This window comes from Malaclemys terrapin, chromosome 1 (genome assembly GCF_027887155.1).
Source record: "Malaclemys terrapin pileata isolate rMalTer1 chromosome 1, rMalTer1.hap1, whole genome shotgun sequence".
Taxonomy (NCBI): domain Eukaryota; kingdom Metazoa; phylum Chordata; order Testudines; family Emydidae; genus Malaclemys; species Malaclemys terrapin.
The window spans coordinates 74,771,264-74,798,449 of record NC_071505.1 but is presented as its reverse complement, the minus strand read 5'-3'; the positions used below and the strand labels follow the sequence as shown (position 1 = coordinate 74,798,449).

Sequence of the window (27,186 nt, the reverse complement as noted above, 5' to 3'; positions counted from 1 at the left end):
ATCTCCTGGGGTTTGTCAAGAAAATCTACTGCTCTTACTTGAACTCTGAAGTTGGAACCTACTTATGGTTAAGATCTATTGGAGGAAATTAATTTGGTTTTATTAATTAACTGAATCACTTGAGCTCCAGTTGCATGACTAAGTACTCTAGTTTCACCCTGCCTCCTTGAGTGTCACTCTGTAATATTAAAATTGCTCTTACCCATCATGTTGTATAAGCTTTGTGGTGCAAACTGCCTTGGCATTTTCTGTATTGCTTCCTTGTAAACCATAATGGCATCCTGAAACAGAAAAGAAAAATATTACTAAAGCACCATTTTCAATAGCACTTTTTCACAGCTAGCATTAGGTACTAGCTACCCTCCCAGAATGAAAAAAAGAAATAAATATTTTCATTACTAATACACTAGGAAGATCAGATTCCTCATTTATAAAAGGATCAACAAGTGTTGTGAAGTTCTTAACACTAGACTGAATGATTTCCATTAGTGTGTGTGTGTCTAGATACAGATTCAAAATTCTGTGGACTGACAGAGTGCCCAGATTGATATCAGATTGTTACAATAAGCACCCTAATAATAAAGTATCATTGCCTAGTATCACCTAACAATAGAATCCAGATCCTATTATCGAATCTTTGCTCCATTGGAAAGAACGTGGATGAAGAATGAAAGGAGGAGCACTAAGGAGTCGGGAAATGCCAAAATTAAGGTTTCTGTGTGCTCTTGTGCATATGCATGACGTTATGTACTTGAATTTCATGATCGCATATTAATGTTTAATTCAGCAGGCAGGCTGGAGATGTAAAGTGAACGAAGCCCAATAGTTATTTTCATTCTCACTGTTCAGTGTGACTTCTGCCTCATTCACTGCTCACAATCAAAACTTTACATTTATTGAGTAGTAAGAGTCCTTTGCAAAACATAACTGCATGACCATGTAACGTCCATTTTAGAAGGTAAGTACCCCAGGTAGAGACCTGTCATTTATTTATCCTTTGAAAACCATGCCCATCCATGGATTTGTACAACAACATAGTACTCTAAATGCAGTCACAGCAGAGCCATATAGTATGGTGCTGCTCTCTTATCTTTACAGATTGGTTAAAATGCAGATAAAAAATCTAACACATTAATCACTGCCATTTGAGAGAGCTGAAAAAGGAAGCTGAATGTAGGGGACTCTGAACAGCAGGTGTGTACTTAATCGTAATCAGCAGAGTTCATATGTTGCAGTCAGAAAAAATTACATGGATCACAGCCTCGTGCAACTACCATTCTGAAGTATGTTTGGCTGGACAGGAACAGCATAACAAAAACAAAAAAAAACTACCGACCCAACCAGGCCCTCAGCATATCTCCAATAGACAAAATACTTAACAGAGGTCTTCTCATCTGTATATATGATGGCTGCTATCTTTGCTGACTCACCAGTGGCTGAACTACTGGGGACCTCCAGAGCTAAAACATGAGCTACCCAGAGTGAGCTAAAGAGCCATGGACTCCCTATTTGGGGCTCTAACAGATTCTCATCTTCTGCTATTCAGGCACAGAGGCCAAACTGTAATACACACTCCCCAGTGGCTTACAGATATACACTTCTACCCCAATGTAACACGGCCCGATATAGCATGAATTCAGATGTAATGCGGTAAAGCAGTGCTTCGGGGGGGAAGGGCTGCGCACTCCGGCGAATTAAAGCAAGTTCGATATCACGCAGTTTCACCTATAATGCGGTAAGGTTTTTTGGCTCACGAGGACAGCGTTATATCGGGGTAGAGGTGTACTTCAGCCATTTATGACAACAATCTCATGAAACAGACCAAACTGCAGAAAGCAAAAAGTCCAAGATTTGACAAGTTCTCATTCTGGTTCCAACACTATCTTGCTATGCATCACTGCATAAGCCATTTAACATTTCCGCAGCTCTGCCTTTCTCTCAGTAAATTGTGGAGAATAATACTTTCCCACACCGACAGGGATTTGTGCAGCTTAATCAATTAATATTTGTGAAGTACTTTGACATGGTTGATGAAAGGTGCTACTATATATAAATGATGGGTATTAATTATTATAAGGACTTTTTTGTAGGGTTGGGAAGGGTAGTGTTGATGTTTGCATGGGAAGGGAAAATTTCGTTCTCACCTCATAATGTCCTTGTTCATGAAAGAGTTTTCCTAAGTTATAAAGGCAACTGGTAACAGAGCTCTTGTGAGCATGAGGATCTTTCAAATTTTCATCAGGAATCTCTGAACACTTCAGGAACGTCCTCCTGGCTTCCTCAGTCTTTCCTTGATTCATCAGGATAATACCAGTATTTAAATAGGCAGCTGTTCGGGGAATAAACAAATATTACATGTTTTAGTGGGGTTCCACTATGTCATCATACCTGTTATCATTTTAAACCAACAAGGTATTCATGTTCACAGATTATAAAATCAGAAGGGACCACTGTGATCACTTAGTCTGACCTCCTGCACAACACAGGCCATAGAACTTCCCCTGAAGGTTGGCTGTTGATTTCTTAGAAACATAATATTGGGCAGAATTTTGTTTTTTAAGTAAAAGAAAACATGAGCCACCTTGCCTCCAAAACATAAATAAATTAATACATTAAATCAAGGGGATACCGAAGTGACTCAACAACCTGTAATTAGAGTCTACAGGTATGGTATTGGAATCAGTCACTGGCAATACCAACAAATCTTACTAGTGGAAGATTGTCCCAATTAAGGAAAAAGCAAAAAAATGAATTCCAAAAACCTTGTATTATTGACTCACCACATTCCTTAAATGTCAGAGACTGGCTATCAGAAAACAATCATGAATGTCATAAATTTGAGTCAGTGTCCATGGCTCACCAGCCCATTCTTGTGAATGGTACAGGATCGTGCCATTGTTTTCAGTTCTGTAGCCCATTGTCTATCAGAGAGCAGATGTTGAACAGAGTGATTGTTTTGCAGCTCACTGAAGGGTAAAATAATTTCTCCTTCTCATTTTAATATTGAGAACAAATTTCCTTAAATACAACTGTCCATATATGCATGACTTCTCACACTAAATGTAGTTGGTGGGATATTACTTTATAATATATCTAGGCTTGGAACAATTAGATTTTTGTTGATAAAAAAGGCTATTTACTTTCTACATGGTGATACATGTGATGTTGAAAATTGGTTTTAATGGTTAAAGCTTTAACATTTTGAATGTCAACATCTATTGTCATTAAATAACTGCTGTCTTAGACCTCCATTATTTCCAACAACTGTGAAAATTTAAAACAGATAAAAATTGAAGAAACTCTGAAAAATAAAACACTGATATCCATTGAAATTATAAAAAAAAACCCACAAATTCTGCCAAGCCTAAATATAGTGCATGTTATCCTTCTCATTCTAGCTTTATAATAGTTCAGAGATGAGAGAAGAAAAGAAATGTAAAAAAACCTACTGAATTACTTACAAGCTAATGTGGGTCTGCTACCAATTGCCAGTTTATAGTAATGTAGTGCTTCTGAAAACCTGCTGTTTTCCTGCAGCAGTAATCCTCTGTACCAGGAAAAAAAAAGAAATTTATTAATAGATAAAGAAATTTACTGTAAAGGACTACCTTAAAAGCAGAGCAGTGTTCTGTCACCCCAGAGGAAACGAAAATGTTAAAATCAAAACAAAGATAACAAAAGGAAAATATACCATTTGTATTTCAGAGAAGCAATAAATAAAGAAAATGCTTACTTGCAACTACTAACATTTCAGAGAGAAAATTATTATGGTTGAAAAAAATAGGATTAATTCATAGGTGTCAGATGCATTCATATACCTTTGGCTACATGGGTACTAAAATGCGGCAACGTCAGCTTCCTAGGAAAATGGTGATTCATTTATACGTTCAAGAGCATGAGAGATTTTTTAGGGCTAAATTTTTTTTTTTAATGCAGATAGAGCTTGGTGAGCTATTTGCACTAAATAATCTTTCATTTTTTCTTTTCATGACTGGAAAGCAGCTGAATGTTACAAATGTGTTTGTTATTCAAAATTTATCATCAACCACTTTATAAAAATATATTTCAGCCTATGGGTTTGTCTGAGCTATTTGGTTAGAATATTCATGATTGTGTGTGACTCGTCACCTAGCTCATATGATGCTGTTTCTACCCTGTGGTTGGATGGCAACCTTTAGTAACAGTAGAAAGTATATTAAAGAGACTGATGTGTGAATCCTTCAGGACTAACTTCCATGGGAACACATACATGCATATTAACTGAAGTTTTGCTTTCAGAAAACATTCTTTTGAATTGAATACACACACACACACACACACAGAATATATCTATGAATGTTTGTGGAAAATTAAGAAAAAGTGCCATGTATATTGTTGACATGAATTCATAGCTTTATATTCAAATGAATGTTCCCCCAAAGATTTTCAGTATTCCTGCAGATCTAAAAGGATGTTTAAAATGAATGGATGGATATGTTTAAATGTATATGATTAATTACTGATATTAGCGTAGCACAAAGAAGATTGTGATCTTGTTCTGCTAAGACATATCCTCTGCTCGTACAACTCAACCACTTATTTAACCACTATTCAACCACTAATGAAGTGGTTGTTACAGCAAAACAGTTTGTCCATTTTAGAACACTTTTCCTGTTTCCCTTCATTTTCACGTTCTCATAACTTTTCAAAATGAACACATTAGGATGAGTCATGTTTGATCTCTATACAAAGAGGATTTTTCCCCCTTACGACAGTCTGAGCAAAATCCATTCAAACACTTTTGAGTTAAGCCAGCAGATGAGGGGGGAAAATACCTTTTTCCTATTTTTTATTTATTTTATTTTCAAGGTATCACTAGAATTGAATAAAGGCCTGCAGCAAAAGTAGCTGAAGTCTGTAATTTGAAACTTGGCATGACATCATGGACATAATCCTCATTAACAGAGCTATTCAAAATGTTCTACTATTAGATTTATGATGAAATTTTGAATTTGGATTTTAACAATAAAAATACTGGATATTTATTTTGTATTATTGGTGTTTTTCCATTGTGCTTTATAACTGGATCTAAGGTGTTTTTTTTAATTGATTAAAAGTTTCATCAAAATGGCACATGATAATAAAAAAAAAAAAAAAAAAAAAATCTTTTCAGAATGTTGTTTCATTTTTTGACAAGCTCTTCTTATTAGGGCCAACTATTTTTTCTTGGTTTTGATTGCCTGACAAATGGGGTACTGACTATGCGTTACAGGAAGTTTCTTTAAAACTATAAGTGTTTAAGAAAACAGATAAATGCACAGCTAACTTATAATGTACACCTTACCTGAGTGACTTATAAATGAACATCCCAAAAAGCTACATTTAATATCATAGCAGAAATTTAATTCACAAGAAAACAAAACAAAAAATTCCTAGGAAATTCAATTTTTTTTTTACATTTGCCGTATTATACAAATACATTTTAGTTACTAGTCCTGCACATGTGATTAAAAGTTTAAGTACTCACTTATGTGCTTTGCAGATTCAGGACTATAAACAGTTCTCAGATGCTATTTACCTAGGGACAATAAGGGCATAAACAGGAAAGAACCTGCACTTCTGTGTCATCTGTGAGCACAGAAACTTATTCTTGGTAATACTGAATGTCTGATACATTACACACAAACAGGCATAAACACAACCTCCTCTTTCTGGCTCCAGTTGTATTAAGAGATTAACAGTTCTCATGAAAATATGTCTCTTTTCAAGCGGAATTATGATTAATTTTTTAAAAACTTTAGCTGTTTCCCTTTCCAGAGTAAAGAAAGGCACCAGGGCTTTCTTTTAAACAAAAAACAGACAAACAATAAATCAACAACAAAACCCTTTTCACTGCAGCCGGATGACACACACACACACACTCACTATAGAAAAAGCACCCTGGCAGAAAGAACATAAAAGTCCACTGCATATATGCATTCCTTATTAAATGAAAGTTAAGATAGAAAATATTAAATTCTAAATCCTAGACAAGGGGGAATATTTTTCACTGAGAACGATATATCCGGTGTTTGCATTTTATCTTTACTGTCTCTTAATCAGCACCAGGCAGCCTCACTTTTGCCCTAATGTTTTCAGGCTAATCTAGTATTAAGTGGCTCAAATCACTCACAGTATCAAGGCTGCTTATTTGTAGTTCCCACATACTGTAGTTTGAGTCAATGACAGAGCAACGTTCATGTCTAGTGTTTTTTTAAAGACGCACAGTGGTTGCAAAAAAAGGATATTACAAAGGTTACTTCTGTTTCTTCGGGGGAGAAAAAAACAATGAATATGACTTGAATTCTAAAAGATTTTTGATTTCTAAGTTTTTATTCATTTTTAAATACCAGGTCACTTTTTACGTTTAGCAGCATGCCCCCTGACTTCCAGGTAGATTCTGCAGTGATAATAAGAACAGGAGTACTTGTGGCACCTTAGAGACTAACAAATTTATTAGAGCATAAGCTTTCGTGGGCTACAACCCACTTCTTCGGATGCATATAGAGTGCACTGTATATGCATCCGAAATTTGTTAGCTTCTAAGGTGCCACAAGTACTCCTGTTCTTTTTGAGGATACAGACTAACACGGCTGCTACCCTGAAACCTGCAGTGATAATATAGCACATGGATAATAACAGGGAACAAAACTAAAATTCTAGAAGATTTAAGCTTTGGTTATATAGCACTTGCCCTTAAAGACTACTTATTATTATGAGATTTTTAGTTCAATGAAATAATTAATATATAAAATCAATACCAAGCACAAATGTTACATGATCTCTTATGAATTTTTAAGTCATCATGCTTTTTGCATTTGCTTTTGCTATATTTTTAAATCCTTGGATTTATAAACCTCTGTGCTTGAGGAAGCTGTTATGAATTCTGGATGAATTGTTTTTGCATACTGAGACAATTACGGATTAATTGTTGTTCAGTTTGAATATAATGAATTACTTTGGTATGATGTTTATACCATTTGGATTAAAAACACACTTATTTGTCATTATTACTGAAGTAATTCCCTGTTTTCATTGCATGCTTTAGTACTAGCACTTCGGATTAATTATTTTATGCTATATGGTTTCAATTTTTTTCCCTTTCTTATTCAGTACAAAAACACCTTTTTGCAGTTGTTGCACTTGCTATTTAAAGTTCATATAGATACAACAAGCTGTGTGGGTGTGAGATTGAATATTGACTTCCAATAAATAATTAGACTTTTATTTCGGTTTTGGTATGAGTCTCAGTAAAATGAAAAACTGATGTATATGACCTACAGAACCTTGATCAGCCATGAAACTACCTCTTTTCCTATGTGAAATTGGCTCTGATTGACCTCTGACACCTTATTACTTTCTTTGTGGCTTCTGACAGCACGAGACTGAGTAGATTTATGTGCATCTAGTTCTAGATTCAGCTTAAACAAAATCAAGAAAGGATTTAAAGAAAAATTCCAAAAGTAATTTTTTTAGTTGAATAAAATTAAGTCACACTTTTTTTGGTCTGTTTTTGAAAGATAACCAGCCTGGATCACTGCCAAAAATGAGGATAAAATATTTAATGAAATAGATAAAAAGTTAAGAGAATGATGCTTGCATGAAATTGGAAACAGTAATTTAAACACTTGACTTGCAGGATGGCACAGTTATCACTATCTTCCTGAAATGGCACTGGTATTAGTAGAGCTTAAGAGATAGGCTTATTTCTGTCTCCAATAGAAAAGTCATCTCTTACCGCATGCACGATCAAAATAAACAGGCATATACACACATATTACAAATGCTCACCCTCATCCAACCTCTGTATTATTACAAACAAAAAGCCATGTGAAAAGAATGTGCAGGTTGCAAAATCAAGCACTCCAAAGTTAGGAAATGCCAAGTCACTTACCCATTCAGAAACTGGAGTTTGAGATGTGTTGTCCATATACACATTCCACTATTGGTGTGCATGTGCCCTAGCACTCATGTCTGTAGACTTTTTGGCCAGCTGTATCCATACAGCTAGCTTGCACCCTGATGCTCTTTGTGATGTCTGACAAGAGCATTTAAGAGCAGGGTGCGCCTATTGCCATTAGTTTCCTCTCAACTGCAAAATATAAATGAGAGGATACCAAGGTCAAGAGGATGGAGGGGGGGTTGTGAAATGTACATAGGGACAACATACCTCGAAGGTAAGTAACTTTTCATTCTCCTTCAAGTGGCTGTTTATATGCACATTCCACTACTAGATGTCTATGAAAGAAGGGACTGGAGAACAGCATTAACAAAACCAGCATCTAAGCTGGAGGCTTCTGTAAGAGCACAATGCTTGGTAAATGTATGAACAGAGCACCAGGTCGCTGCCTTTACATATATCTAGGATTGAGACATTGTTCAGGGAAATTAATGAGGCTCTCTGGTCTCTAGTGAAATGAGCTTTCAACCCTGCAGATGGGTCTCTTTTTCCTATGTCATAACAAGATTTCACACATTCTGAAATCCATTTTGAGAAGTTCCTTGAATTTGTGAAGACACGACATTGCCTTTCAGTTCATCAGCTACAAAGAGCCTTGGAGACGATCAGCATGTTTTTTTCTTCTTTGTAGATAAAACACTGGAGCCTTTCTGACATTCAAAGGGTGGAGGGCCACTTCTGACTTACACACATGAGGAAAGAACACAGATGGGTGGATTTGCTGATTTCGGTGGAATTCCATGACCACCTTAGGTAAGTACTTTGGATGAGCCCTGAGGAAGATAGGGAAGACAATCATGTGTGTTGGGAGGGTCTGCCATGAAGATTTTTCTGGAGTGATGTAAAAGGGGTCATAATGCCACAGGTTTGAATAGAAGCTCCATAAGCATGGGACATACTACATTAAAGCCCTAAGGGGAAATGGGGCCCCTTAACAGGTGGAAAGTCTCTCGTGAAACCTTTATGAATCTCAGGTCTGTAAGAGAAGACAGATTGGCCATCAATAGGCAAACGACATGATGAAATTGCCACCAGGTGAACTCTCAGAGAACTCAGAGAGATTAGATCATTTCAGCTCTAGCAGGCACTCCTACATTACTGGTATAGGTGCTTCATGAGGGAGGAGTGACCTCAACCAAGATCTGTGGGAGAATCTTGTTAATTTCACGAGGGGTGTCTGGTGGGTCTTTCCTGCTTTGACCAAAATATCCCTGACTGGAGAAACTTCTAGGCTAGACATCCATCCAGCAGCCAGGCTGTGAGGTGGAGAGACTTGAGGTCTGGGTGCAGCACCTTCCCTTTGACAGCAAGTCCAGTATCAGGTTTGGGCCTTGGACAGCCTTAGGACATCTGGAAACAAAAACTCCCTTGGCCAGGCTGGTGCTATCAATATGTTTGGTGGAGTCTTGTCTGACCTTGCAAAGTACTCTGGAAATTAGAGGAATGTGAGGGAAAGCATATAAAAGGTTACTCATCCATGGGACAAGAAAAGCATCAGATAGGGCACCTGGGCTCAAACTTCTCCTGAGGCAAAATAAGTCGCAAACAATTCTATAAAGGGGTGTGGCCCCATTCATTGAAAGGGATGAAGAATGCAGTCCTTGATCTCCCTTTTGTGATTCAATGAGATAGGTCTGTTCAGACTGTATGCTAGGGAGGTCTGCAGGCCAGGTATGTTGACAGCTGAGAGGGAAGTTTGATGTCAGAGTGACCAGTTCCACAATCTGACTGCTTCTTGATACAGCAAGAGCATCTTGCTCCTCTGATTGGTGTAGAGCAGTGGTTCCCAAACTTGTTCCGCAGCTTGTGCAGGGAAAGCCCCTGGCAGGCCAGGCCGGTTTGTTTACCTGCCGCGTCCACAGGTTCGTCTGATTGCAGCTCCCAGTGGCCACGGTTTGCTGCTCCAGGGAGCTGCTGGAAATGGCGGCCAGTACATCCTCCGGCCTGCGCCGCTTCCAGCAGCTCCCATTGGCCTGGAGCACGAACCGTGGCCACTGGGAGCCGTGATCGGCCGAACCTGCGGACACGGCAGGTAAACAAACCGCCCGGCCTGCCAGGGGCTTACCCTGCACAAGCAGCAGAACAAATTTGGGAACCACTGGTGTAGAACATGGTGGTTGTATTTTCCAGCATTATTTACATGTGTTGTCCCTTGATGTTGCTGATAAAAACCTTGCAGACTCTCCTGACATCCCTGAGTTCTAATAGGTTGATGTGCATGCTGGACCACCAATGATCTGCCACAATGCCAGGAGATGGCTGAGAGGAAACTGATGGAGGTAGGCATTCCCTGCCCTTATATGCCCTCACTGGAGAGCACAAGGAGCATCTGGGTACAGGCACACCTTATGAATACTGCTGGCCAAAAAGTCTCTGGTCCTGAGCACCTGGGGCACATGCACACCAACAGCTGGACTGTGCATATGGACAATTACTTGAAGGAGAACCTTAATTTGACCCCTTTGTGATTATGCTTTATGATACAGTTCAGTGACATGATCACATACCATTTTTTCCACAGTGCCCCTGCCTCATTTAGGTCACAAGATGGATGGTGCTTGCTGAATGAGCAATATTGAATATTTTGTTTTATCTTCATTGTTCAATACATGGGCCAGGCCTTATTCACTGCACATTATTCAAGCCTTATTCTGAAGGCAGTATTGTTCATTTCCTTGTGGAATTTATAGGGTGCTCATCACGATCGTATCTGAGTGCTTCATAGATGTTAATGGATTTATCGTCGCAATACTCCTATGAAGCAGGGAAGTGTTGTTATCCATATTTTACCAGTAGGGAACTAAATGACTTTACCAAAGATCACACAGGAAGCCTGTGATAGATCAGGGAAGTGAACCAGGGTCTCTCAGATCAGGATCCTAATCACTACCTCATCATCTCTCCACCTCCTAAATTATTTGAGCAAAGTTGTGCAAATACTACATTTTGAGCATAAAACATCTCTACTAGATGTGGGAGATGCTGCTGTTATTCAGAATGTGTGCAGCTCCAGTATTCCATGACATCATTATGTGAATGAATGGACTGCTGTTATATTAAGGGACAAATCCTGTCTCTGCATCTGCTACTGTATGGTTGCTCCTTTGGCAATGGAACCAGTGCCGTTTTATTGCAAAAGGATTGGCGACAGGATTCTGGAGAGCTGTGCAGACGTTACCCACCGCTCTGCATCTCAAAACGCAGGTCCACGAAAAGCTCCCATTAGGAGGTAGATGGGCCCATGGCTCTCCAGTCTTTCAACTCTGTGGTGGGAGGGCATGGGGAACAAAAGGGGCTGTGGAGCTTAATTCACCACTGGCCTGGAATGACCTCCACTGAGTATCTTCTTCCATGTAGCTGCTCTCAATAATAGCAGGTATATATTTTGTAGACTTCTAAGGAAGTATAAATTGACACTACTTAAGGCCCTACTTGAATTGCAGGATGATTGTCAAATAATTGCAGCTGAGTTGCAGACAAGACATGGAAAATGAATAATGGACCTTTAATAACTGTGGTAATTTGGAAAAGCCAGAGAAGACCTATTTGTTTAAGGGCTGGTCAGCATTACATAGTTAGGTCCACGTAAAGCAACTTACATTGAACTAATTATGCCAGTGTATACACTACAGCCTTCCTCCCGCCAATGTTAGTGCCCTACTACACATAATAGCCCCACCTCCATGAGAGGCGTAGGGCTTCTGTCGGCGCAGTTAGGGTGAGACAGAGTCTGTGTAGACAGCATTACTTACATTGGCTGTTGGCTGACTTGTCAACTTCATGGCAGGAGCCATAAAACTGACAAGCAAGCCAGACAGCTAGAGAGCCCAGCTGCTCCCCACTCCCCTGGAGAACTGAACAGCTGGACCCCACTCCCAGCTTCGAGCAGGGCTGAGAAGCACAGGAGGCTGGACCCCATTCCCAGCTGTGAAATTGACAAAGCTACCCAGCTCCCAGTGGGAAGCCGGGAGGGGATGACTGAGAAGTCAGGGCAGCTCTCCCCCCACTCCCAGCGGAGAACAGGGAGGCGAGAAGCCCTGGATGGCTTCCCCCCACACTCCTCGTGAGGAACAGGTAGGGGAGAAGCCTTGTGCGGCTTTCCACCTGCTCCCAGTGGGGAATGGGGAGCGCAGGGTGGGAGGCAGCCCACTGGCAGCCTGCAAGCTTGTGGTGTAGAACGGGCTCTCAGCTCCCCATGCTGCCCCCCTTAAGTTGCTGGAAGCGCTCCTGGTGAGGATGTGCACCACCAACCCAAGAAGGGTAGTGTGGACATGCACCACAGCAGTAATTATTGTGGTGGCTGTTGACCTAATATAGGTCAATTTACCTTTCTAGTGTAGACATACCCTAAGAAAAAATTGATGGAACAAAATTAACACTCAAGTATTATGTTATGCCTACTAATTTTTTTGATAACCAAGCATTTTGCTGCAACTATATTACATTTATTAATTCATGGGGCTGACAGCGGGAGACCCTGGAGGTTGATGGCTGGGGCTCCTGTTGTCAGCCTCGTGCGGCTGACAAAATTGCAGTAGAAGCCAAATATTGTGGTATTCACACACAATTTCTGCAATTTTGCAAATTAAGTAGGGCCTTAACACTATCTTATCTAACGGCCATACTCCAGTGACATCACTGCACACTTCGCTAGCCCCACATAATCAAATGCATTTTGGACTAAGCCCGCCTAAAGAAAAGATTTCTAACTTTTTTGGAAGCTTTAGGGTTCCAACAAATTCAAAATATGACAGCAAGTGCTCTCCCCCAAATTAACAATTCAGGACATATTTCTCCTGTGTAAAAAGCTTTACATCCAGCTTCCTGTTAAAGAGCATATCAATTGCAAATGATAACTGTCTTACACACAGGAGCTATCATAACAAGAACCAATAGCTGGAAGCTGAAGCTGAACAAATTCAGACTAGAAATAAGGCAAAAATTTTAAGCATATCTGGATCCGCTGAGCTAATCTTCTAGTTCCTTCTTATCATTTCAAGACTCAGGTGACTATGGATTTCTGCAATTAGAATTCATAATTGTGAAATCCTCTCTCTTTAAGTTAGTCAATAAATTTAAATTGAAGTTTTTGTTACACAGTGATTAAGGTTCCAATAGACATTTAACATTTTCCTTTAGAGCAGGGATGGGCAACCTTTGGCACGCAGTCTGCCAGGGTAAGCACCCTGGTGGGCCGGGACGGTTTGTTTACCTGTTGCCACAGGTTCAGCTGATCGCAGCTCCCACTGGCCACGGTTCGCAGTTCCAGGCCAATGGGGGTGGCGGGAAGCAGTGGCCAGCACATCCCTCGGCCCGCACTGGTTCCCGCAGCCCCCATTAACCTGGAGCGGTGAGTGGGAGCTGCAATCGGCCGAACCTGTGGACGCGGCTGGTAAACAAACCGGCCCAGCCTGCCAGAGGGCTTACCCTGGTGAGCTGCGTCCCAAAGGTTGCTGATCCCTGCTTTAGAGTATCTCAAAGCAGTTTAAAACCATGATTAATTAAACTGTCTAACATTTCTGCCTGTGAGATAGATAGGTATGAAGGGACTTGCCAAGGAAGCACATGAGTGGTAGAGCTGGGAACAGAACTAAAACAAACTTGAGAATTATTAGTTTTTCCTTCCTAAGAAATTAGCCATGTTTGTGCTGAAGTATGATGATGGGAAGCAACAGCAGAACAACCATTGAGTATGACTAAGCTTCCAGGGAAGATGGAGACTGTGAGGGTTTAAGCCCCTCCTTACGGCAGCACGGCCTAGTGGCCAGAGTCCATAGGATCAACCCTGGTCGCAGGGCAGCACGGCCTAATGGCCAAAGTCCATCTAAGCGCCTCTGGTCGCAGGGCAGCACGGCCTAATGGCCAAAGTCCATCTAAGCGCCTCTGGTCGCAGGGCAGCACGGCCTAATGGCCAAAGTCCATCTAAGCGCCTCTGGTTGCAGGTTCCCTCCTTTTATACTCAGTGAGCATCTGGAGCATGCCCAGTACGAACGGAGAGGGACTTCCTCTGTCAGAGCTACTGGTCTGACGTCGCTGGGGCTAGTGCGGTGTGGGGCTGCCCTGTCACAGAGACCTAAACCACTGTACAGAGCCTGGGCAGAGCCATCATGTGGAAAAACTGAGATCCATGAGGTTGAGGCTACAATCCTTCAGCTCTGCACCCATCAAAGACCACACCCTCTTTGAGGCTTATAGTGTTTTTAAAACCAAGAGAATAAGTATACTTGCCTCATGTGGACGATTGGTATCGAGCCATTTCTTTCCTGTCCCTGACCTCAGCACAAGATGTAACCCACCTCCCTCTCCTGGTTCCTAGCCTGAGAAGAGGTCAGAAACCAGCAATAGTGGGAGTAGAAGTTGAGTCCATTAGTCCTTTTACAGTGGCTACTCAAACTCCTTTGAAAATAGCCAGTTCCTATAATTATTTAAACACTGTTCTATTGTGGGGAGGAGGTTGTTTCTCCATTTTCAGAGGGGAAACCCATTAAGAGAGGAGATTTTGTCCATTCCGATTTGACTTGGCGGGGGATGGGGGGGTCAGCTTGATGTCATGATTGGATACTTATTATGCTTTATTTCATTGCAGATATTTAAAAATATGCCCTCTGAAGAGTACAGGGCTCATGTGTGAGGTTTAACAAATACAGATAGTTCCACTCATCATTCCCACTCCCAACTTTTTCTTTTAGAAATGGAAGGTTGGGGGGGGGGGAGGTCATTCCCCCTACAAACAACTAATTTCCCTTCTTAAATGTACTCCCACACAACCACTTCCTCTGCACCCTCTATAGCAAATGCATGAGGAAAGAGAAGTACCTTTGCTCTAAATCAGTAAATTTCTAGTGGGAGGAAGAACGTTTTTGAATTAAAGACCATATCCAGAATACACTGCACATCAGCTCATTCATCGCTACCACTAGCTAATATGCCCTCAGCAGCCGGGATAGATGACAGAAAGAAAGGCAGTTTCTCAGATGGCCAGGATACAAGTGGATCAAGCTTTTGTATACCAATCAAAACCTTGTGGGAGAGGGTGCACGGGGAGATAGCAGCTGCAGTACAAAGTACCAAGCAGATTGTGAGCCAGTGCTAGAACAGCATAATTTGCAGGCATTAGATTTGCATCCATCTTTTTACTTCCCTAGGGAAAGAAAGACTTCATTCTTCATAATGCAAACCTGCCTTTGAGAGCATAGAAATTAAAGTACTTGAAATCTGCTGGATGAAGTAGAACAAGTTCAAGCATTCCAAGTGAATGCAGTAAGACAGACACACAAAAGACTTCTGGCCCTTTTACTAATTTCCAACCACTGTTAAGTAAAACCAAACCAAACCAATGATAATAAAAAAAGGAAATGAAAGTTATTTGACTGTATTGTGACAATGCATCCCTTTCAGATTCACTTTTGATTTCTTCAGTTAATCATCTAAATTGCATGGACAATGCAATTTTTTTTAAGCAAGGCTTATATTTGCGGGAATCTTTAATCAATTGTCCAGAATGAGAGGCTATCTGACTAGAACTGTCGGAATAATTAGTCAATTTTGTCACTTCGCCCTTGGAATAGTTATTTAGGAGTTAAATTTTCCTTTATTCTGTACCTGCTCCTCAAGTGATAATTCATGCATGGAGATGCACCGTCAACACTAAATACAGCTATGCTGGAGCGCTTAATTAACATGTTCACAGTATTAGACTGCTTACCAAAGTACACATGTGTAGCAGACTATTTCCACACACATACACACAAAATTATATTGTACATGGATCTTTCAGCTGTCAACCTTAACAGAAAACTTCCCCTACTTTGCTTGACCTAGCAGTATAAAATTCATAATGTTAGAAGCCTTTGTTTGTTTTGCATTGTATTGTTTGCTTTTAATTTTTGTTTTGTTTTAACCTGAAGTCGTTAACATTAAATGGTACATCACTCTTTTTTTCAGCATTAGAAAATAATTTAAAATGCAAAACAGCGTGTCAACATTCTGCCACTTTACTCAAGTTGCATAGTAGTTTATCCTTGAGTAATTCCATTAAAGTCAGTGGGACTATTCAAGAAGCAAGCTACTCCACATTATGATCCTAGGGGGCAGAATCTGATCAAGTACAAAATAAAGGCAGATCATCTGTGAGTGAGATAAATACATATGTTTGTCGAATACTCATTACACTTTTCAGTCTAACAGTATCTTGATACATTATCAAATGAGCTTGATCTCTCTTGTATACTGATTGCTATTCTAAGACACTTATTTGGAGCCTCTTTGCTTGTTAATATAAGACACTTATTTGGTGCAGCCTGATTCTGCCACCTTTACTCTTGTTCCATTGTATCTCCATTGTTTATATGTCGTCCCATTGATTTCAAATTGGACTACTCAGAGAGTTAGATTTTCACAGATCCCACTCCTTTCTCCCCTCCACATTGTGACTTCAGCCATGTAGGGCAAATGCTACTTATCTGATGTTCACTTGGGGAGTGCGGATAAGTGGACAAAAAGGGGGCAGACAGGGCTGGCATTAGACTTGCTGGGGCACGGGGTGGAAACTAAGGAGTGGGCCCCCACTCTGCTGAAGCCAAAGCTTTTTACTCTTTTTGCCCTTTTTTACTCCTCCTGATGCTGTGGATGGTCATATTGATTTTTGGTCTTTGTGCATTGGCCCGACCTTCCCTTGAATAAAGAGAGCGGATATGTGGGCAGTTTGTGTGCCCCAGCAGGCCACATAACTTGTGTGCTGGATAGGACCCACACTGAGGGAGGCATTTGGTAAATTAAGTTTAAATAGACTGTGGCTAAAGCTCCAGGGCGGGTACTGTTAAACAGAAGCTTTCATTTCAAAGACTGAAACGTGTAGCTGAATGGTTAGGTCATTAAATATGTTCTGGTTCTCAGTGTTACTTGTGAAAATTACTGTCCCATACAGAAGAGAAAAACATATAGGTCTCATGAAAGGCCGCTGGAACAGAATTATATATTGCAGCAATACAGTGTTGTTCTTCCATAGAAGTGAGAGTTAATATCTTAATGCAATGAGACTTTATATAGACAACTTCTGTGATTACTTTAAGAGACACATTTAAATTGTGGTTTTCTACACATGAAGAGCTGGCAGGCAAAGCACTGTTCCATTCCAAATAGGTTATTAACAGGTTTGCACTCAGTGTTGAAAAAAATCTATTTTTTTTTTAAAGAGGAACCTGTCAGTGTGACAGCCTTTTCTACATTTAAACTTATTATCCCACATCCTGAATCATGAGAACTTGTGTTATCAAGAGGAAAAAACAGCCCTGAATCTAGTTTCCATGAGGATACGCAGTGAGTGTGCCAACTCTATACAGTACAGGTTCAAACACAGTTCAGCATTGATTAGTAGGTTAGGTAGCTTTCAGTGCTTTTCAGTTGTTAAAGTTCAGCATAGAGGACTCCCACAGCAGTATTTTAAGACAGTCTTTTTTTTAAAAATACAGCAAGTGGATAATCCTAGAATATTTCACTAAGTTAACACACAGACTCATACATTTTAGATGGGCCAGAAGGGACTGTTGTGATCATCTAGTCTGACCTCCTGTACATCGCAGGCCACAGAACCTCACCCATCCACTCCTGTAGTAGGCCCATAGTCTTTGGCTGAGTTACTGACGATAATTCAAATCATGATTTAAAGCAGGGGTCAGCAACCTTTCAGAAGTGGTGTGCTGAGTGTTCATTTATTCACTCTAATTTAAGGTTTCACGTGCCAGTAATACATTTTAATGTTTTAGAAGGTCTCTTTCTATAAGTCTATAATATATAACTAAACTATTGTTGTATGTAAAGTAAATAAGGTTTTTAAAATGTTTAAGAAACTTGATTTAAAATTAAATTAAAATGCAGAGCCCCCCGGACCGGTGGCCAGGACGCGGACCATGTGAGTGCCACTGAAAATCAGCGTGCCATAGGTTGCCTACCCCTGATTTAAAGACTTCAAATTAAACCAGCGAGTGACCTGTGCACCATGCTGCAGAGGCAGGCAAAAAAATTCCAAGGTCTCTGTCAATCTGACCTGGGGGAAAATTCTTTCCTGATCCCAAATATGGTGATCTGTTAGACTCTGAGCATGTCAGCAAGATCCAGTAGCCAGACACCGGGGAAAGAATTCTCTGTAGAAACTCAGAGCCCTCCCCATCTAGTGTCCCATCTCTGGTCATTGGAGAGATCTGCTAATAGCAGTGGCAGATTGGCCATATGCCATTGTAGGAAAACTCATCATACTATTACCTTCATAAATTTATCAACCTCAATCTTAAAACCAGTTAGATTTTTTGCCCCTACTATTCCCCTTGGAAGGCTGTTCCAGAACTTCAATCCTCTAATGGTTAGAAACCTTCATCTAATTTCAAGCCTAAACTTGTTGATGGTCAGTTTATAGCCATCTGTTCTTGTACCAACATTGGTCCTTAAATCCTCTCCCTCCCTGGTGTTTATCCCTCTAATTAATTTATAGAGAGCAACTGTATCTCCCCATAGCTTTCATTTTGATAGACTAAATATGCCCTTTTCTCATAAGGTAGGTTCTCCATTCCTCTGACCATCCTAGTAGGCCTTCTCTGCACTTCTTCCAGTTTGAATTGGTCTTTCTTAAATGTGTGAAACCAGAATTGCACACAGTATTCTGAATGGAGTCTCACTAATGCCTTGTAGAATGGTAATAACACTTTGCTATCTCTCCTGGAAATACCTTGCCTAATGCATCCTAGAATTGCATTAGCCTTTTTCACGGCCGCATCATGGTGGCGGCTCATAGTTGTCTTGTGATCGACAATACACCCAGGTCTTTCTCCTCCTCTGTCGTCTCCAACTGATACGTCCCCAGATTATAGCAAAAATTCTTGTTAGTCCCCAAATTCACTAATAAATTTTAACCCTTTTCTATTACTCCAGTTTTCAAGGTCATCCATATCTTTTTGTAAGATATTCTGGTCCTCCTCTGTATTGACAATACCTCCCAACTTTGTGTCATCCACAAATTTTATTAGCACACTCTCACTTTTTGTGCCAAGGTCACTAATGAGACTGTTAAATTAGATTGGTCCCAAGAGTGATCCCTGAGGAACTCCACTAGTAACCTCCCTCCAGTCTGACTGTTCACCTTTCAGTATTACCCACTGCAGTCTCCCCTTTAACCAGTTCCTTGCTCATCTTTTGATTATCGTATTAATCCCCATCTTCTCCAATTTAACTGATAATTTTTCATGTGGAGCTGTACCAAATGCTTTTCTGAAATCCACATAGATTAGCTCTACTGCATTTCCTTTGTCTAGAAAATCAGTTTTCTTCTTCAAGAAAGAGATCAATTTGGTCTGGCATGATCTATCTTTCGGAAAACCACGTTGTATTTTATTCCAATTACCATTTACTTCTACGTCCTTAGCCACTCTCTCTTTCAAAATTTGTTCTAAGACCTGCATACAACTGAGGTCAAACGAACAGGCTTGTCGTTTCCTGATCTCTTCCCTCCGCCCTTCTTAAATACTGGTACAATTGTTGCAATTCTCCAGTCATAGGATACAAACCCCACGTTTTTAGATTAATTAAAAATCCTTGCTATTGGGCTTGCAATTTCATGTGCTGGTTCCTTTAATATTCTTGGATGGAGAATATCCAGCCCCCCCCAATTTGGTTCCATTGAGCTGTTTTAGTTTGGCCGCCTTTCCTTGGATGTGGACATTTCTACTTCCAGATCCTTGTTCCCATTAGCCATCCTGCCACTGCCCCCCAAGCTTCTCATTATCCTTATTAAAAGATAAGGCAAAGTGTTTGTATGGCTTTTGGGACATGCCTAGATTATCTTCAATCTCTACTCCATCCTCAGACTTCACCTGCCCCACTTCTTCTTTACTTGTCTATTTATTTATATGGCTAAAGAACCTTTTACTATTGGTTTTAATTTCCTTTGTAAGGTCCAACTCTGCTTGGAAGTTCTCACTTTTTCCCTACACTTTCTGACCTCAAAGAGGTAGCTTTCCTTGCTGATCCATCCCTTCTTCCATTCCTTATCGGGGTTCTGCTTTCTCTCAATAACCTGTTTGATATGTTTGTTCATCTAGTTTAGAAACTAAAATTTCACTTACTACTCGGGTATAGTAGTCTTATTTCCCAACAGAAAATTTAGAAATTTGAAAACCAAAAGATGTTGGGGTATAAAGGAATAACAATAGCAAATATTAGCAGAAATTAAAAACCTATGGAATTCAGTTTTTAGAATGATACCTAGAAAATACACAAAACAGACTACTGTTTGTATAATAAATTGTTCTCCTCGATCTTTTAAGATATGTCTCCACTGAAGTCAATGGGAGTTTTATCATTGAATCTAATGGGGCCAGGATTTCACCTATGGTACTTTACGTTATGTTTCTGTTTAATTGGTATAAGCTTCACTGAAAAGGCTCAGCATTTAAATACTCATTACCTACTTCTATTTTACAGAGGTTTTAGAAGTCAGAGTTTCTGAATATATTGAAAACCTGCTGAAATATTCAAGCTGATATCTAATTACTAGTACAAATGCCTACAGAGTATCCTAACCATGACTCAACCCTGACACAAATGAAATTACATAGACAAAACTGTCTTGTAGACTGTAACGCAATTCTGCTTTGGGCAGTAATGAGTAGCAAAGTCAAACAGAAAAAACCATGAGGTTTAAACTGTATTAATAAAACTAAGACTGGAAAGCCAGAAAGAATGAGTTTCTTCTCTTAGCTCTACTGAATATTATACAGTTTGGGAGAAGAAACAATAGTATTTTTTCCCGTAGTGCTATCTTGGTAATTCCAATGTTAAAATAAATCACAAATTCTTGGTTTATAAAAAAGGGCTAAATTCTGTGCTGATTTATACCCCAAGTAATCCAGATGAAATCAATGTGGCTGCATACAGCATGCAAGTCAGTAGAGAATTTATCTCTAAGATTTATTGAAAAATTTAAATATGAGGTTCTCTCAGGATGAGTATTTGGTTTGTATTTTAGAAAGGTAACACTCCTCATTAAGTATTATATTGTAATATATTCTCTATTAATGCCAAAATGGATGAAATCCTGGTCCCATTGAAGTCTCTGGCAACACTCCCATTTACTTCAGTGGGGTTAGGATTTGACCCTATGAATTTTTCACATATATTTTTCTTATAAAAACCCTCCCTAACAACATTTGCTTCACTATGGCTGTGTAAGCACCCTTTACTAGAGGGGCCTTTGAACTTTTTTGGGAGTGTTCCAAGGGAAAAGCCTGTGTGCTGCAATCTAGCCTTAGAGGACTACAACTCCCATGATGCCTTGGGGAAAGGGGGAGAGACTTCCTCATGCAGGGAGAGCAGGCAGTGGACTCCATTTTTGGGAAAAGGACAAATTTCTGCTGTGGAGCTCTGCCCATACCAGGAGCTGCTGCTAGGAAGCCAGAAGCTGCTGCTGAGAGCCTGCAGGGTCTTTGATCGAGCATGGAGCCTCAGAGGCTGTTGGTGACTTCACTGGAGCCAGGGTGGAGATGGTTGCTGTGCCTAGAGCTGACTGAGGTGGGCCTGCAGTGAAGGAACTGAGAGTATCCCCCACTCTTGTTTGGGAAAGGTCTTGCAAGGGAAGGGGCACAGCAGAGAGTCTGAGTCTGAGGAGAGGCAGAGTGATCTTCCCATCCACCCAGGACCCAGAGCAGCTGACATTTGGTGGGGCCAGCTCCAATTTCAGAAGGGTTGTGCAGCTTGTTGCCTTGGCTGGACTGATACACAGGACCCAACAGAGTGCTGTCTGCTGCTTCAGATCATCAAGCACAACCACACAAGCCTCTAGGACTCTGAAATCCAAAGGAGTGTTTACTGCAGGGTGGGGTGAATTGTAGCAGTGTAAATGCAATTTACATAAGTTTCAATTATCATTGTATACTATATTTGTTAATTGATTTTATTCAACTGCCCCTGTGGATTTAAATTAGTAGTGACATTTAATCTTAGTCTGTTATACCATTTCTTAAATTGTTAAGTAAAGGTGTGTTAGCTCTAATTTTAGTATATTGGATGTATATTACTTATAATTGGTATTTCAGTTAGACCCATACCACAAGTTATTATTACTACTATTTGAAGGGGTTTATTCCTGGAGGTTCCCAAGGCACACCATTGAGTGTGTACAGGGGCCAGCCAGGTGCAGGCATCGCCAATTTCAACTTCCTTTAGGAGTAAAGTGACTGCAGCAGAGGGGTGGATAGAGGATTCCCACTTATCCATCATCGCCACTGGGATATTCAGAATCTCCTTTAATGTCGACAACATCAGGTGCCCAGGTACACAGGTGAGTGTTGCCTGCTCCCCAGTAACCCAAGGAAGAGAGGAGGGTTACAGGTGTAAAACTTGAGTGCTCACAACCTAATGTATTCCTAGTAATATGAAGGATCATATAGTGGTGGGTAGGACAGTGAAGATATCCAACCAATAAACTTGAAATTTGGCAAGCTCTATTCACTTATTGAAATAATTGGGGCTCTGCAACATATGTGACTGGTAGCAGATACTATTTCCCCACCTTGCTCCATGCTCACTCCCATATAATTCCATAAAAGTAGTAATAAAAAAGAATATCTTGTTATATGTTCAAAGTAAGTAGTCAGCTGTTCATTAACAGTTTAGAAATTATTCAAGGGTTATATAACTATGCTGTTCAAGTAATTGCAGACTCCATAGAGCAAATGACACGCTCAGAATTAGGCAAGGCTTTGAATAAGGATGATATAATTACTATAAACTCTAAATTAGTGAGGAACAAATTTCTCTTAAGTATGATGCCTCATGCAGTGGTATTTACCAAGACACAGTCTATAATATTCATCTAATAAAATGTGTTTCCGCTTTTACCTGGAAATTCAGTTTACTGTTTTGTAAATTTGTGTAAGTAATACTGAAATGTTACAGGCTTTAGAAATTTGAGGTTTCTTTCCCTTCTGCCCAGTGGATTGCAAAAGTGCTACTGCCTATGGCAATATTATAACAGTTTCAGAAGCTGCAAATTTTTATCTTTTATGCCTCAAGAATATAGTATTTTATTAGAAAGCCGTTTTTCTAAATTCCTTCAGTTTTAACCTGTAAAAAGATAATGGCCAGGTTATGCAATATGTTTTTAAATGAAATTATTTTAAATACAGACACACTGTTAAGGTGTTTTAATGTATTGAATCTACTCCCTCCATTCATAATCCATTGGAAATCTGTAATGGCCAGGTTGTAGTTTAACTCTATCAAAAGCTACATTAAAAGAACGTTATTATTGTAAAGGGAAGCACTCAAAAGCCTTCAATTACAGGACTACAGAGTATTTCCCCTATAAAGTTCCTGACTAATTTCATGACCAGAATGTACTCAGGGAATGAGGCTGCTGTTCAGTATTTATGCTTAACTTCATTGTTCAGTTTGTGAACTCGTGCCTCATTCATGGTCCAACTTGCACACTGAATGAAGTGGATGTCTAACAAATTAGACTATGTGACCAAAGACTACCATAACACACACACAAAAGGGGAAAGAATTAATGTTGTCCAGCAACGTTCATGCTTTATATTCCACTTTAATGCTTCCCTCTGCAATCTTTAACTTTAATGAAAAGTTATTTTTACCTATGGAATTGCATAGGTTTTATTTGTTTTCTTTTTAAAAGAAAATACAGACAAAAAGGGATTCCTTCGTGTGTAATTATATGCTAAACAGCGGTAGAATCCTCACTTTTTGGCCTTAGTGGCCTTGCACTTGCACATATAGGCATAGTATGAAAGAAGGCTGTGCTCCAGATGAGCTTTTCCTTCTTCTACTTGCACAGTCCTACATATTCAAACTGAAATTTCAGTTCACTTTCTTACACACATGTCAATCCAATGGAATACCAAGAAACTATCTACTCACTGGAAATCTCTATTCAACTTACATATGCATGTAGTTCACTACCAATGTTGTGCTGGAAGAGTGTCGATTGAATAAGAAAAACAGTACACATGAACAAATATGGTTGTAAAAATCATAATTCAATCAAAGCAAAACCAGTTTTCACCCAACCACCAAAAGATATGTCTGCAAGTTAGGGACTCATCATCCTTGCCAAATTTCTCCTGGTCAGATGCAGGAGCTGTTTCTTAAAAAGTGATAAGAAAGGCTGGTATATTTTCTTCCATTTGCTTCTTCTTAAAAATGCGTGAACTATATTTGCTCAAACTCTTTCCCTGTATCCACACCAAAAAAACAAAAATAATAATCTTGTTTTTGCTGAGAACAAATATGCTAAGCTTCAGCCAAAAAGGCATATACTGGACAAAGTTAGAAGCATCTGAAAATGACCCTTTGAGAACTCTTGTGCAACCTTAACTCCACCCACATTACATGAACAGCCTACAGTTAGAAGAAAATCATGCTTAATTTTGGTACATAAATTATAGCAATACCAGGACCGCACTAACCTATTTTGAAAAAGTGGAGCTAAGTTTCCATTGTATTTATCCTGGCAATTGGCAAGTTTACTTTTAGTGAATCAATGGACTAGAATTTTGTGGGAATGAGATTACTGAGCTTTGTAAATGTTTTTTTTTTTTTTTTTTAAAGTACAGTTATAGTCAGAACAATGCTTTTGTACAAAAAGGACCTCCTTATTCAGATTTGCTTCTTGTGTGTATTCTTGTTCTCACCTACCTATTTTTCTGATTTAAACAAGTGTGGTAGAGCTCTGTCCTTGCCCCCGTGGGTCCTGCGCTTCTAGGCGGTATATGCTAGCGTCAGTGGCTCACTGTGACCCTCCACGTAGCCCTTCTCTTTCTAGGGCCAGGGTTACAGTCTACTGAGCCCTTTTCCTCATAAGCCAGCAAGGAGGTGGTGAGAGAACTCCCACAGTCTCTGTTGTCCCTAGGGGCTTGTTTTAGAACAGTTTAGCCTCCTGTCCTGACAGGGGCCTGACTTCCTCTCCCAGGAAGTGTTCCTGTAGTGGTGGGTTGGGGGGAACCCGGGCACGCCCTCTACTCCGGGTTCCAGCCCAGGGACCCTATTGGTAGCAGCTGTTGGCAGCCAACCTTTCACTGCCAGAGTTGCTACATTTACCTGGATCACTTCCCCACAGCTCTCCTGCTTCTCCCTTCTTCACCCTTACCTTAGGGCTCCCTTATCAATAACTTGAGGGTGTCTTCATTAACCACCCCTTCAGCCATACTTCCTCTCCTCTAGCTCCCTGGCTCTCCTCTGCTTGACTGGAGTGAGCCCTTTTTATAGTATCAGCGGGGCCTTAATTAGAGTCAGGTGGTCACATTAGCTTAATGGCCTCACCTGACTCTTTGCAGGTTAATTGGAGTCAGGTGTTCTCATTAGCCTGGAGCAGCCCCTGCTCTGGTCAGTCAGGGAACAGAAAACTGTTAATCCAGTGGCCAGTATATCTGCCTTCTGCTATTCTGCTGTAGCCAACTGGCCTGGGACTATCACACAAGTTATTATTATTTTTTCACTCCTGTTCATGCTATGTAGTCAATGGCATTAGCTGGATTCTGATCTACCTCACACACAGTGAAACTGGATAACTGACCTTCAGTATTGTAGGTGATGACACACAAGACAATATTCAGCTTGACTTTGAGATAGCAGGATACATTGGCAGTTTTTAAAGAAAATAAATAAGCTTGTGTACTAAGCAAATTTGAGCTGGAAGTACATGAGACACAAACACAGAACCTCCACAATGCCATATTTTGAGTGTCACGTTACACAGTATGATCACCCTTCAGTTGCTCAAGATGTTACCTAATTAGCATGTACTATACTGAGGCTGTTTATTATCTAAAAGGATTAATGAGTCAGAAATAACCTCTCTGCCATATTGCTGTCATTCAACTTTTCATTTTATTTATTCTCCCACACACGTATCAACACATACAAATTGGAATAAGGGACCTTTCTGCATGTATGTGCTGCTATCCATATCAATCATGTAGGGACAAAAAAATACTCAGCTACTTTGACATAGCAGACTCCTCAGACTCTGACCAGATATCGTTGGTTTATACTAGACAATGTCCAGATCTTGACTTGTAGCGGGATGGTTACCCTGCTCCTGCCCTGAAGGGCTTAAAACAGCCAGGGAGGGGGCTGTGGCAGGGAAATGCTAGGCTGATTGGGGAAGTAGCCACAGCTGGGCTATGCCCCAATCAGGCCCAGCTGGTGCCTATAAAAGTCTGTGAACCAGAGGCCCAGGAGAAGTCTCTTTCTAACTGTAGAGGGAGATGGACCTAGCTGCTGGGACCTGAGCGGAGCAGGGCTGGGGAAAGGCAAAGGAGCTGGGGAAGCTCCAGCCTGGAAAGCCCCAGGCTGCAGCCTAGCCGAAGGCCAACGGGTACTGGGGGTTGCAGAGGGCAGCCCACGGGCAGGCAGAGGCAGCAGGTCCAAACCTAACCTTGCCTATGATGAATGGCTTTTACACTGCAGTCTGCCCCAGTGAGCGGGGGCTAGATGGTGACTGGCAGTAGCCCACGACGGAGGCAAGGTGGGGATTAGAGGGTTGGGGGTTCCCCAGATTGGAGAGGCCCTGCGAGAAAGGGGTTCCTGCAAGGGGGCAGCACCCCAGACAACAGGGCACTGGGTCTGGGAGGGACACGGGGGCCAAGCGGCAGCGGGACACCGTCCTGCAGAGGGCACTCCAAAGTTGGAAACAAGCTAATTCCCGAGATGACCAACAGGAGGCACTGCAGGAGTGAATCCCGCATCGCTACACAACCTCATAGCAATATTTAAAAAAAAAAAAGAAAAATGAAACCCCAAACAAACAAAAAAAGACCCCATGAGCAGGGGCGACTCCAGGCACCAGCGCACCAAGCGCGTGCCTGGGGCGGCAAGCCGCGGGGGGGCGGCCTGCCGGTTGCTGTGGGGGCGGCAGTCAGGGAGCCTTCGGCGGCATGCCTGCGGGAGGTCTGCCAGTCCCGCGGCTTCGGCAGCAATTTGGCGGCGGGAACACCAAAGCCGCGGGACTGGCGGACCTCCCGCAGGCATGCCGCCAAAAGCCACTTGACTGCTGTGCTTGGGGCGGCAAAATACATAGAGCCGCCCCTGCCCACAAGTGTGGATCAGTGTGTTTATATTTTAGTGGAGATCAGAAATTTGGATATGATGCTGACATTACTGACTTGAATATCAGAACTTTGCTCAGTGGATTTCCAGTGAGC

At 40.8% G+C, this 27,186-nt stretch overlaps 1 protein-coding gene across 1 annotated transcript in view; it reads right to left on the bottom strand.

Moving 5' to 3' along the window:
• The window catches only part of TMTC2 (transmembrane O-mannosyltransferase targeting cadherins 2), a 356,223-nt gene that overhangs the window by 95,489 nt on the left and 233,548 nt on the right, over window positions 1–27,186 (bottom strand). Inside the window, 3 exon segments of the mRNA XM_054027472.1 lie at window positions 203–281; window positions 2,145–2,329; window positions 3,462–3,547. Of these exon segments, the coding sequence (XP_053883447.1) occupies window positions 203–281; window positions 2,145–2,329; window positions 3,462–3,547 (350 nt within the window).